The 13950-nt window shown below is 34.6% G+C and overlaps 1 protein-coding gene across 1 annotated transcript; it reads left to right on the top strand.

The window, feature by feature from the left end:
* Window positions 1–2569: 2569 nt before the first annotated feature.
* Window positions 2570–12402, top strand: LOC132168791 (large ribosomal subunit protein eL20-like). Its single transcript, XM_059579837.1, has 6 exons — window positions 2570–2900; window positions 4704–4779; window positions 5645–5759; window positions 10138–10253; window positions 10389–10452; window positions 11835–12402. Exons 1-6 carry the CDS (start codon window positions 2696–2698, stop codon window positions 12174–12176), a joined length of 918 nt encoding a protein of 305 aa, XP_059435820.1. The 5' UTR covers window positions 2570–2695; the 3' UTR covers window positions 12177–12402.
* Window positions 12403–13950: the final 1548 nt, after the last annotated feature.

Raw genomic sequence — 13950 nt, 5'->3', positions numbered from 1 at the left:
TGTTCAATCCTCCCGAATCTCACAATTCTTCTTTAATCCCATCAATTCAATGGCCAATTTTGATCCAATTCTTTCCCTTTGCTTTAACCGCCCTGACAATTAGTAGGACATCTCCCTCCAAAATTACATCATAAAAGCCTATCTCCTTACTAAACTCCACAATATGACAAACAACCAAAGCTTCAGCTACCACAAGCTCTACTAAACAATTTTTTGTAGTGCTCCGAGTAGCCAAAACAACTTCCTCATTATCCCGTACAATAATGTCAATCCCAATACACTCGTAAGTACATATTTTTTCACATAGCGGTAAAAATTACTATTCAATTTTAAATAAATCATAAATTCATAATTAAATTTAAATTTAATAGTGATTATTACCGCCAACAGAATGTATATTTGAAAATGTAAGAAAGAAAATGTGTACACCATTTCTGTGTCCTTTTTACTTGATCTTTTTCTTTGCTCATTGTGACCCATTGACATTGATGGAGAGAATTGGAAAGCACTTCTGGGATGATCTATGTATGGAAAATGACAAAATCTGTGGGTTGGATTGGGATTTGGTTGGTAGAGATTTTTTTTTTTTTTTTTTTTATGTGATGGGCCATCCTATATGGACTCAAGCTTGATTTAGTTCAGTTCCCCCTGGGTTTGGTTGGTCAAACATTTACACTCACTCAAAACCTCTCAGAATTTTGTCTTTCTTGGGAATCTGTGATGGATCAAGACTTCAAGGTCCACTTTGCACGTCTAGAAGACACGGTTTTTTTTTTTTCCTAGGCATACATTAGGGTATAAGTTTGAATCCCGCATTGTGAATCTTCATGTTTGATTAGTGTAAATTATTTTGGGTTTTTTTTATGCTCAGGTGGGACTGAGTCGAGTTATAGCTTAGTTAGATTTGATAAAGCGTCTGCAATTTTCATTGTCTAAATCTCTTTTATACTACGTAAATGTTACTTATGGTCATATCCAAATAAGATGATCACAATTAATCTTTCATGCCTACCATTTTAAATAAAATAAAACCCTAAGCACTCTTTATTGGGTGCAACATAAGGACATGCAAGCTAGCAATCTACAAGTGATAAATACTTTAATTTGGATAAGTTTGAAAACAACTTTTTTCTGGATGATTCTTTTAATCATGACTTTAGGTTCTTAACTAGACCAACATGAATTCAAATTCAATGATAATGATAACCATACGAAAGATAATGAGATAATAAAATACAAAAAGTAGCTATTAAACTTTATTTTGGACTCTTCTAGAATTAGAAATTGAACTTGATTGTGCTTGACTTGGATTGAATGAGAGATTCAAATGAGTTGAATTATATGTAAGATAAAGGTGAATTAACAATGCCACGCAAGCAATAACTCAGCACAATAAGATGGTCATGAGATGAGAGTATGCTATATAATTTTATTCATATTTTTATTCCCAATAGATCACAACATGTATTAGCAATGTTATTTAGTAGATTATTGTGTGACTGACGTATAATTAGGATGACATGATATTGAAAATTATTTATTAATTTTTCTTTTTTTGAAAGCCATACGACTATCATACAACTGTAATGATATGACAATGAAAATTAGCTATTGGATCAGCACTTGTAAAAAAAAAAAAAAAGATTTTCATTGCTACGCAATGTAGCAATATTCTAAGAACAATGTAAGAAGTCCTCCTTATGTCTCTATTGTGTCTCTCCAAAACTGATGTGACTTTAAAATCACCATTGAATTTGTAATAAATTATTAATGAATTGATAATTTTAAAAGTTATATCGGTTTTGAAAGGGTACAAGAGGGATATAAGGATAACTTCAGCATTATTTGTTTTCGAAATATCATTACTCTTATAAAAAAAAAGAATGTATTTTTTAAAGGTGTTATCTTTGAGTAATTCTAGGTGGCTTACTTGTGTCCTATTTGTATCCTATTAAGAATGATGTGGCTATTAAAATCACTATTGAGCTTTTGATTGATCATTATTGAATTTTGATCAAATAATGATTTTAATAATCATATCATTCTTAATATGTCATAAATAGGTCATCTAAAATTACTCGCTAGCTTTTGCAATATAAATCTATTATGGACAGTATCTTTTTAAGGGCAGTGTAATCTTTTGTAATAGTGTTTTAGGATCCTATGAATATGGATCTTTGCTGGCTTTTCTTTTTGTAGGGATAGAATGAAATGATTTTCTCTTTGGCCACATGTGCCATTTGTATTTTACATACAAGTACATTTTCACACATAAGTATCTCACCAACCGGGTTAATCGTAAATAATATAACCAATTTTAAATTTATTGTATTTATCAAAATTTAAAAAATATGAAATTTATTATTAATTTGATATTTTTGGACTCAAAATTTATTGACAAAAACTATTTATTATTATTATATTATATGATTTACAAAAATTACATATAAACCAAAACCCAATCCAAATCCAAATCCAACAAACAACAGAATTGCGAGTCGAGTTCCGGGTCTCGGGTCAAATTGTTCCAGCTGTATAACATCCACAGGAAAACACGCCAGACAACATTCGACGCAGAACCTACACAAACCCATAAACTCTTTTACCGCGAAAATTTTGTTACCGCGGAGGTGAACGAGAGCGAAAAGGTCGAAACCAAACCCTAACCCGAAATTCACTCCGATCCGGAACAAAAATGAGCGAAGACGGGAAGGGCAGAGGCCTCACCGGCGACCAGCGGAGCCAGTTGCACTACGGAACGTTCCAAGGTGTCGCCAACTACTACCCTCCTCCCCAGCACCCACCGTCTCAGCCGGTCGTCGGTTTCCCTCAGCCTGTTCCTCCCCCAGGATCCTCCGCCGATTCCCGGTACCATCATTATGGATACCAGACCGTTCAAGGTATATCCGAATGACATGCACATGAATTTTCGTGAATTATTGCTCATATAGGTTTAAATATATTTGATCGGAAAAAAAAGAAGAAGCTTTTTTGCTTGATTGAGCAACTAAACGGTGTCGTTGGCTTGTGATTGGTTTTGATTGCGCTATTATTGAATCATTTTATTTTTTTAAATTTTATAGCTTGAATTTCATTTTATTATTCATAGGTTTCTATGCTTTGTAAATCAAACTGCTGTTTTTGAGGATGTGTTTGTGAGCTGAGGAAATGACATTGAAATACGTTTGAATTATTGACGAAGTTTCTGTTTGGAGGGCTTAGATGATAGCACTGGAAGCTTTAGGTGAAATTAGAATCAGCAATGCTTTGATTTAGAGTGAGGTTTTCTCTGGGTCCGACAAGTTGTGTGCCAAACCTGTTTTAATCAATAAAGAGGTTTCTGTGATAGTTTCCTGATTTGTGTTATAGCTGTTTCGGGGGAAATAATGGAGTTTGATGATGAGTTATTAAATGGGGAACAGTTAGTGAGACAATTATTTGAGATGGGATAAGGTGTGGGAGCAGACAATGGATAGATAGTCCTTTATTTTCTTGTGAGTTTTAATTTTAGAGGCGTGAAATGGGATGCCTTGATCTTAAATTGCGGTGCTTTTTGGGTGGAATGTCCCAATATAAAGAGATCATGGCGGCTGAGAGTTTGATTAGTTGAAAGTGCGGGTACCTAATACGGTAATCATTACATCTCCTGTTGTTTTGCGAGAGAGAGAGAGAGAGAGCTATTTTTGTGTGCAAAGAGAACTAGGAGACAAGAAAAAAATAGAGAAAGGAGAAGATGATGAAAAAGGCAATGAAATCTATGCGACAACTTTCTGCAAAAGACTTATAATTCCATTAATCAGAGTCCTCTTTCTTTGAGTACGAAAGGGTATATTTGAAGACTTTTTGACTTTTCCCTAGTGTGACGAGACTAAGACTCCTAATTTGGTAATCACCTAATATACAAATTAAAAGGAAAAATAAAAAACCAAAAACAAATGAAACTGTTCTGAAAGATTTGACAAACTACTACAATGCTCGTTGGCCCAAATGACACTTCTATTCCTATAAGTATGAAGTGGCAGGTGATGTCGTGCAGACAAATCCCACTGGATGTCTGAGTTATTACCAAGCAAAAAAAGGCTCTTGCAAACCTTTTTGAAAACCCTAAATTCAGCAGCTCAGCTTATTATGTTTCCTTACAGGTTCTGAAAATAAATTCTCTGCAGATCTTCTTCTTTTTTTTTGGCTGAAAATTACATTTTGTCACTGAATATGAAATCCTAAGACTCTTAAACCATTGACTTGAATTAGACAGATTTTAATCTGAGACTTGGTACAAAACAACCTTCTAACATTTTGCATTTGGGTTCCACAAATCAAGAGGCTCTAAATACCATATTGAGAATGACACCAAAAAATCAGCAAATAGACCATTTCTCCATGGCTGTACGAATAAGTTTCTTCATTTCTATGCTTTTGAGGAAATGATGTATATATTATATTTACCTATCTTTCTATGTATTTTCTGAATTCATACTGCATACCTATATTTAAAGCTTTTAACCTCGACATTAACTTGCATGTCAGCATCAACTATAAATGTTGACAGTTATGTATCTGAAGTTCTTGTTGATATTGAAATGATTGCAACACATAAATGCTATATGGAAATTATATGGAGATGGACCAGTAAGAGGGAAAATTTTTAAGAGTTTTTGACTTAATATTCCATTATCACGATATTATTTTTTATGTCATTCAAGGTTATGCAGTTGTTGAGGGAAGACCCGTAAGAGAACCCCGCCTTCCTTGCTGTGGTTGTGGTATGGGCTGGATCCTGTAAGTTCTTTCATGTATATTTCTTGATTCCATCATTTCCCTTCTTTTATGTTTTAGGGGCAAATCATTTTCCTTTGTTTATGTTTTAGGGACAACAATATCAATTGTAGTTTTGAAAAAAAGAACAGAGTTTTTGCAGTTTCCAGCTGGCAGCTGCTCTGTGGTAATGAGTTGAATGGTTGTTGGAAGAAGAATTAGGGATGTGCATTTTATCGAGCATAGCATGTTGATAGTAGATGCCATATACAAATGATGAATCATAAAATACTCAAATGAGTTGGTCACGGAACAACTTTGGAAATCATAGATTTTGTGCCTTCATTGGTGTCTGTGTCACGCAATTTTCTACTATGTTTCAATTGCCTTTTGAGCTTTCTTTTACAGACAATATAGCCTACCCTATAAATTATACTATGTCATGTTTATTTGACTTCTTGGAAGTGTTGCCTGTGGCTCAATCACTCTCCTGCACTCATTGTGGTGTCAGATGTTGTGGGTCACCTCCAAACTGTGTGTCTTTAGCTAAGGCAGATGCTTGCCTTTGCTGCGTGGTACTTTCCATTGCATGAGACTAGAGGATGTCAAATTTGCCATCATAATTGCCAAATTCCAAAAACCATGAAGTTGTACTAGTATAACATATTCAGTCACCTAGGAAAAAATAAATAAAAAGGGCAAATTGAATATCTCTGACCCTAAAAAATGTATCTAATTAGGGTTATAGTTGTGAAGAAAAAAAACCTTCCTACATCTGCCAGTCCTTATATATTATTCTATTTGTCAATGTGTATCGTTATACCGTAATTTGATGATTTTTTTGTTGATTGGTTATAATTGATGATTACTGCTTCACTTTGTTTGCAAGGTTTATAATTGGTTTCTTTCTTGGTGGCATTCCCTGGTATATTGGAACTTTTGTCCTACTTTGTGCACGAGTGGATTACAGAGAAAAACCTGGATATGTTGCATGCACAATAGCTGTAAGTATATTTGTTGTCCCGTATCTCATTTTTCTCTTGCAAGAGAATGTTCTCTAATTACATTTTTTGCTTTCATATTTCATGATTCCATGTAATGATATGGACTTCTGCAAATACTTTTTCTGCTGGTGTTATATATCGTTTGAGACCTTGCTCATCAAAAAAAAAGAAAAAATCTTTTGAGACCAGCCGTATATCTTCAAATGGGAAATTTATGTGTATTTTCTGAACTTGTGATTATTGCTGAAGTGTGGCAGTGGACAAAAATAGTTGCTGGTTAATAATCTACTCATCATGCCAGGAATAATACATAGCTTCCTGACCTCTTTAAGGTCAGCCTATTGAATGGAGATTTAGGGTTTTTAATGAAAGCTTAATGTCCTTAATTTGACTACAGTACATGTAATTAAGCAAGGGAATTCTTGCTTCTGGAAATATTTAGGGTCTGGAATTTAACTTGAAAATAATGTGAATTGTTAGTCAGGAAACCAGAAGCAAGAAATCATTCAGTTAGGGTTAAGAAAAAGTTTTAGTTTGAGTAGAGGAAGAGAAACTAAAATAAGTATGAAAGATTCAGTGGGTTGTTTGTAAGATATATGGTTTAGGTGATGAATAACACTTGCCTCTGAATGTTGGAAGGGTCCTGTTATCTATGACTTTTTCAGAAAATTATATCATTCTATCTTAGTGACCGTTACCTGCATGGTAACGATTCATCGAGTGCTGGTGAGGGTTTGTTACTAACTCATTATTCTTGTCTTCATCAGTTGCAATATGCTTATTTAAGGGAATGTGTGCGTTAGCTGGCCTACATGCCATTAGGACGGTTTTTAGGGTGGAGAGATTCATCCCCAGGATAAGTGTCTTACTGTGCCATTCCTTTTTATTTAAGGGAATGTGTGCGTTAGCTGGCCTACATGCCATTAGGACGGTTTTTAGGGTGGAGAGATTCATCCCCAGGATAAGTGTCTTACTGTGCCATTCCTTTGAGCGCCTGATTGTCCTGTTCCATACGTGTGCTTGAAACTATCTGCAACAATGTCCATCTGCCTTTTTTAGGCTAGAAATTCACCCTGGCAATTCTTTGGTTCTGTCAAGGCACCATATTTCCAATCATCAATGAACTCCATGGAACTACTTTATATACACACACTAATGGTTAAATTCGCTTTTTGCTATTAGCTTAAACTTTAAGGATATGTGGTGATTTAACATGGTATCAAAGGAATTGTCTCGAGTTTCAACCTGATTCTATAATTTAAATCTCTCTCCCCCCCCTCCCCCCCCCTTTCTCTTAAGTTAAATATTTTATGTGTTGGCCTCTTTTGTCGAGGGGGAATTTGAATCCAACGTGAGAGGGAGTGTTAATATATTAGTTAAATTATAAAATTCACTCTTTTCTATTAGCTTAAGTTTTTGGAATTAAGTGATGATTTAACAACTTATTTCTAAATAATGCCCATATAGTGAAGATATTTAATTCTTCCTAATGACATGACTTGAAAAATGAATTTCTGTTTACAATGCGCATGACCCTTACTAACCATCAAATGAGGTAATTTTGTTAATATGCCCCATGTTTTGGTTGTGTACATTTCATCTATCTGCTACCACATAATAATTGATAACTACAATCGCTAAAAGGTCTAAATACACATTTTGGTGCATTTAAAGTTAGGTACAACCTTGCTAATGATAAATGTTGTCAGTTGCTGCCATAATGCTGCTTGCAAAATACTATATAGGTTCTACAAATTTACTACGATTTGGTTACGAGTAGACATAGCTGTTGAGTTCTCTTACCACTTGCATCGCAAACCACACATAATATGCTTATGTTATGTAAATCCGGTTGTACTCTTTAGTTTCTTCACTGGTTTATATGTTATAAATTCTTATTTGGGGAATTGGCCTCCCTTCTCCTTTATGTGGAGATTGACATCTTTGCTTCCTTTTTTTGGCTGGCTGAGAAGTGAGAATATATGTCTTGCCTTTATTCACACTATTTTTCTGATGTATCCCCACTTCAAATTTTAATGATTAACAATACATATCATCTCTAGTACTGGTGGTGAAAACTGTATTTGGGATTGACAAAGTTCTAGCATTTGCACTTCCAAATGCTGAAACAGCTATTGCAGAAGTCTTTGCATCAGTATTGTACTGTTAGGTGCCATGGAGCTAGACCAGAGGTCCATATATGTTTCATTTTACAAATATGATATTTTCTAGGCATTTCTAATTCAGGAGTTTTAGCCTCGATTAGCATGCCCACACCGGATCATATACTGCCACGATATATCTAGTCTATGCACAATATCATGAAAAATGGATACAAATTTTTGGCTGTTACTTTGGACGGGCGCTTTGTAGGGGTCCGAGGTTTACCCAATAAGGATGGGTATACGAAGTAACCTTGTCTTGGAGAGATTCCTCGCCATCAAAATTTATTTTTGGCTGCTACTTAGTATTGAATAGATCTAGGGAGAATGCACTTTGAAGCGGCTATTTCCTGAATTTGCACATAACTCACAGAATTATTTTTACACGTGCAGACTTTTCTAGCTGGGATTGCTGTTCTGCTTGGCGTAACAAGGGGGACTCATCATTGGTGAGATTAAGATGGGACTACAAAATCGAATGTAGAAAAATACCTGTATGTAAAAGAACAATTGCTTGTGTATGTAATTTTGCCTGGAGGTTGTTCCAACTCCTATATATGTACGTATTCCAGGCATCTTTTGAATTGATAGTGAATGCCTATTTAGTAGATTGCCAAATGTTGAAAGTTTCATGGAAATTATAGGAAATGCTGTATTTTTTTATATTCAAGTGTAATGTTATTATTATTCCATTAATATTGTAATATTTTTCGGGTTGGCATGTTACTGTCCCCCTCGAAATATTTTATGTCAAATAGTATCGAATTCATTTATTATCCGGTGTAATTTTAATTACTCAACTTTCATTTTATTCTCATGCAGTTGGGTTGATGTGGCCGGGCCTATTAGTTATCCGATAGTTTATATGCACCGTCACATCAACCCAGTTGTATGAAAGTAAGATAGGAGTTAAGTATGTAACATTATATGGCCGGCGAACCCTTTGGATATAGTTCGAAACGTGGACATAGGCCTACAATAATTATAAAAATCACGACAATGTATTGCCACTAAAAGACGGTTTTCTTCGAAAAATCGTATCAATGTCATCTTAATAAATTAAGTTTTCAATTCAATTTGAAATAAAACTTTATTCTTAATATATGATTATTGGAAGCAAATAAAGTGAAATTCAAAGATTATTTTAATTGTTAAAAAATGGGTAATGATTATTAGTATGTAAATGTAATTCTCTGTAGTTTTTTTTTTTTTTCTTCCTCCAAAAAAAAAAAAAAAACAGTACCTGGCTTGTAGATCTTATATCAATAGTGAGTTGATTTCTAGACCAACTCTCATTCAAGAAAACGTACGATTAGAGAAAATAAACAGAAAAAATATAAGAAAATAGCTTTATGATTTCAGACCCTTAAAAATTAATTTTTTACCCTTAAAAAAGTGTTATTTTTAATTTTGTCCCCCACACCAAAAATTTTAGTCTTGCCCCTTCATAAATTATAATAAAATCCAATCTATATAATAATTTTTATGTATGTACATGAATAAAAACATGTAGTAAAAAATAAAATAATTAGTATGAAAAATTCAAATAATAAATTAATTTTGTTTTTATAAATAATCTTTGAGTGCTAAAAAGTAAAAACTCAATTTTAGGTTGTTTCTGATAAATATGGATTTGAAAATATTATGTCGATTTTTTTTTTTTTTTTTTATATCAATGGGCTCAGTACTTTGCCTAGCCCAAACAAAAAGGCCCACTTCAATGGGACAGGGCCGGCAGGCAGCCCACGCGCGAACAACTTATTTGCGGTCAGTGAACTTTGTCACCCACGTGTCGCTTTAACAGTTCTCTACATATTAGGGTTTTCCTCAGGGGTCCTATATAAGCAAAAGAAAACCCTTCTTCTACTGCTCTTACAGAGAGAGACGCAGAGCGAGAGAGGCAGAGAGGCGGAGTTTCGAAGATGGTTACTTTCAGGGTAAGCCTACGAACCCATCTCTCAGATCCACTGGAAATCTCTACTTTTAGTCTCTAAGTCTAGTGTTTACATTATGTTTGCATTTTGGTTTATGGGAAAATCAAAGCAACGAAACTGAGAACCTCTTCGCGTAATTTCTTTTTCTTTTTTTTTTATGTGATTGAGACCAAATAAAGCATGATTGGAGATGGGGGCTTTTCATTTTCTCTGAAGCATAATGGAGGATTAGGGTTTTAGGGTTTGGGCTTTTGCTAATGGTGTTATGGTTTGGAGGTGCAGTTTCACCAATATCAAGTCGTTGGGAGGGCTCTGCCAACTGAATCTGATGAGCACCCGAAGATTTACCGGATGAAGCTCTGGGCCACGAACGAGGTTCGCGCCAAGTCCAAGTTTTGGTGAGTGATTTGGTGTAGATGTTTGGGTTTTATTTTTTTGGGTTCAAGTTAATTGTTTTTGGGAATTGAGATCTGGGTTTGTGTTTATTTGGTTGGTTAATTTTGTTTTAATGTCGTTTGGTTGGTGTGGATTAGGTATTTTCTGAGGAAGCTGAAGAAGGTCAAAAAGAGCAATGGTCAAGTGCTTGCTATTAATGAGGTATATTGTCTCATTTCTCTTAGTATAATTTCGATCTTGTCAAAGATTGTTTGTCGGATAATTTCTAGGTAATTGTAATTTGTATAAGCTGCCCTCCATTTTAATGAGGGAACAAAGTTCTTCATGTTTGTGTGGATTTTTTTAATGATATGGAAATCTTTATTATGGTTCGTGGTTATGATGAAAATTCAGTGTGTAGTATAAATTATTTTCTTTGTCATTGTGTTACTAATGTTTGAGGTTTCCTCTGGTGACAGTGGTGGGTGTTATCTGTAATTTGTTAATGTTGGTATTTGATGCTTTTTTTTTTCTTCCTTTTGCTATTACGTCGAGGGCTGGGGTGTTCAATTAAAATTAGTGCATTGTAAACTAGCTGTAGTTCTGTCGTTCAATGACTAAATCAGGATAGTTTCTTTGAATTCTTTGTATTCCAACGTATTAGGACTGTGTGGCAGTGACTACAACCATACGATTTATATGGTTGAAGAAAATGAGGGTTAGATTACTTTGACGAAAAAGAATAAATTTCTAATCCATTATTAACTACTTGCACGAAATAGTCTTCTGCTGTTATCTGTTAATTTACCAATATCTTCTGAAAATCTTTTCAAATGATTTTAGCTTGGTACTAGAGCTTTGTAGGTTGTCTTCATACAGTGTTCCTCTGTCATTTCTACTGCCATCATGCTTTCAGTTAACTGAATTTAATATAGCAACTAGTCAGCAAAGCTCCCACTCTCTGAAGCCTATGCTTTCAACTTGACTACTAGGTGCCTCTTGCGTCTGTGATTAGAATTTAAAGCTCGAAAGCAACTTTCTATTTTCTGTTACTTTCCTAGATGGACAATTTCCTTTAGTTTTAGTTCTTATGAAATTTTAAGTTTTGCCAGTATTTGTGAAGATCTTTATGCTGTATACTATTCATAGTCCTTTAGCTTAGGTCCATATAGCAGTTTTTTTTTTTTTTTTTTGTGTCTGATATATAGTTTTTCATATAATTGCCACAACCATAAATTTGAACCGTCAGCCAGGGATTCTAATTATATAAATTTGTTGAATCAAGAGTAGGTAGTTTGCTTACAACCTTGAAATTGCTGTGGTGATAACATATTTTAATCTGGATTTAACAGTCCTTGTGATTTGTTTTTTTGGGTGATAATTTCTTGGTCTTTTTTTTGACTCTTTTATCTCTTTTGTATTATGTATTATAAATATTTGGAGTGAAAGCATGAGCATTATTGATGATTCGAAATTGTATATGAAAAAAAACCTAGTCAGAACTCCACCAATATCCAAATGTAGGTTGAAGTTGAGAATATTGCAGATTGTTGACAATCCTTTCCTTTCTGAACGTAATTGAATATATCACTTGGATTTTGTAGATTTTTGAGAAAAACCCTACCAAGATCAAGAACTATGGTATTTGGTTGAGGTATCAAAGCCGAACTGGTTATCACAACATGTACAAGGAGTACCGTGATACGACTTTAAATGGGGCTGTCGAGCAGATGTACACTGAGATGGCATCTCGACACAGAGTCAGGTTTCCGTGCATTCAAATTATCAAGACTGCCACCATCCCTGCAAAGCTTTGCAAGAGGGAGAGCACTAAGCAGTTCCACAACTCCAAAATCAAATTCCCATTGGTGTTCAAGAAGGTTAGGCCACCAAGCAGGAAGCTGAAGACCACTTACAAAGCAACAAGACCCAATTTGTTTATGTAACTTTGCCATTTGAGGAATGAACTCCGAAGTGTTAAAGACAGGTCAATTTTTGAATCATTTTAGTAGAGACCTTCCTATCTGTGATCGTTATTTCATTTTGAGAATCTTAGCAAACCAAAGAGTTGGAGTTTATTATATTTGTGGTTTTGAATATTTGTTATGTTTTCTTTATAATTTCGCTTTGAAATGATAGTTGAGCTGAACCCTCAGTATTCTGGTTTTGGTTCATTATGTTCTTGTTTTACTACCTATTAGATGTCGACCCCCCATGAAGAATGATAGTGATATGAGTTCAGGAGAATGCCAGATGTTGTACGAACATTCTTGTATTTATAAGACAAAAACCGTGGTTATATGTTGTAATTGAACTGGTTTGGAATCTTTGGATTATTCCAAAACTTTGATCAATGTAAAAAAACCGTAAAAAATGTTTAAAAAATCAAACTGGCACTGTTCTTTTGTTTTTTGGATGAATAAATTGACACTGTTCATTAAGCTTTATCTTTGCTGGCTTCCTATGTGGCCAAAGGAAATAGATTTGTTGAAGCTTCTTCAGATTTTTAGCCCAAAATGAGAAAATCCAATAAAAGGAGATGCTTTTCTATCTTCAAGCAAGGGTGGTGCCTCTTGCAGGAAAATATTTGAGAGAGGGCTGTGATTTTCTCAACAGCTCTGCTTCTTGGAAAGGTTTGTTGAAAGTAAGGGCTGTTGTTGAAAAAACTTTTATTTTTTTTTGGCTAGAATGTTCAAGAAACCATCTCTTGAATGTTCTTTGGCTAGAATCATATGGAGAAGCTCCCCTTGGCCATTCTACTCAGAAACTTTGAGCAACATTCCTATTTCTCAATGGGTGACAGTGCTACTGAACCCCTCTCAACATTTGTCTATAACTAAGGTGGACACTAGGTGATTTCAACTTCAACAAGTAATTACAATGGATCACATCTGGTTTGTAAGGAATCGTTTAGTGCATGATAAAGTCCAGCCCATTCCCAATCAATCTCTTCATCAGATTTCCAACTCAGTGAAGGTCCATAAACTTGCTTGGAATGACTATCGATCTCTCTTTGGTCTCCTCTCCCAAGCACCGCCAAGTCTAACTATGATGTGGCGGTTAAGAATGACTTCTTAGTGACTAACGGTAAAATTATTCACGCTACAACCAAACGTCTCTCCACTATTAAAACTGCAATCAATGAAGCTCAACCTGCTATTTTAGCCTCTCAAACTGCGTCCTCTCTTAGAATTTACTCGCTTTTGTTACAAGGAGATGCAATTAACATTGTCCTTGCCATTCAGTAACCGTCTCTTTTCAAATACTAGAATGTTGCTTCTATTATTTCTGATATTAACGTTAACTTGCAAACTCAGTCACCTATTCTTTCTTCCATCTGGATTGAGAAAGATTCTCTTTTGTACCCCTTTTCTTATTGACTCATAAAAAGAAAAAGAAAAAATAAAAGAAAATGTAAAAAATAAAAGAAAATAAATACTATTGTTTACACTTATTTCATATCAGTTGACTTTATATGCTTTAAGTGCATTTTCTTGTCAGCCACTTAAAAAGAACAAAAGAAAAGTAACTTAAAACGCACAACGTCAACCGACATAAAATGAGTGTAAAGAGCAACATTATATATTTATGTCAAGCTTTTGTATCTCTATTCTCTAATCTCTACTCTAGGGTTCATGTGCGTACATGATGCATCATATCACTGTGTATAACGTGAGCACATAGTTACCAAACCGTCAAACTTTGGAATATATATATATA

This window comes from Corylus avellana, chromosome ca2, assembly GCF_901000735.1.
Source record: "Corylus avellana chromosome ca2, CavTom2PMs-1.0".
Classification (NCBI taxonomy): domain Eukaryota; kingdom Viridiplantae; phylum Streptophyta; class Magnoliopsida; order Fagales; family Betulaceae; genus Corylus; species Corylus avellana.
This window is presented reverse-complemented; position numbering and strand designations above follow the sequence as displayed.

What these genes read in the sequence shown, in the direction of transcription:
- LOC132168791 (XM_059579837.1), top strand. Translation starts at nt 2,696, where the DNA reads ATGAGCGAAGACGGGAAGGGCAGAGGCCTCACCGGCGACCAGCGGAGC. An exon ending in TGGATACCAGACCGTTCAAG is followed by an intron (nt 2,901 to 4,703) that starts GTATATCCGAAT and finishes ATGTCATTCAAG; the next exon opens with GTTATGCAGTTGTTGAGGGA. An exon ending in TGTGGTATGGGCTGGATCCT is followed by an intron (nt 4,780 to 5,644) that starts GTAAGTTCTTTC and finishes TTTGTTTGCAAG; the next exon opens with GTTTATAATTGGTTTCTTTC.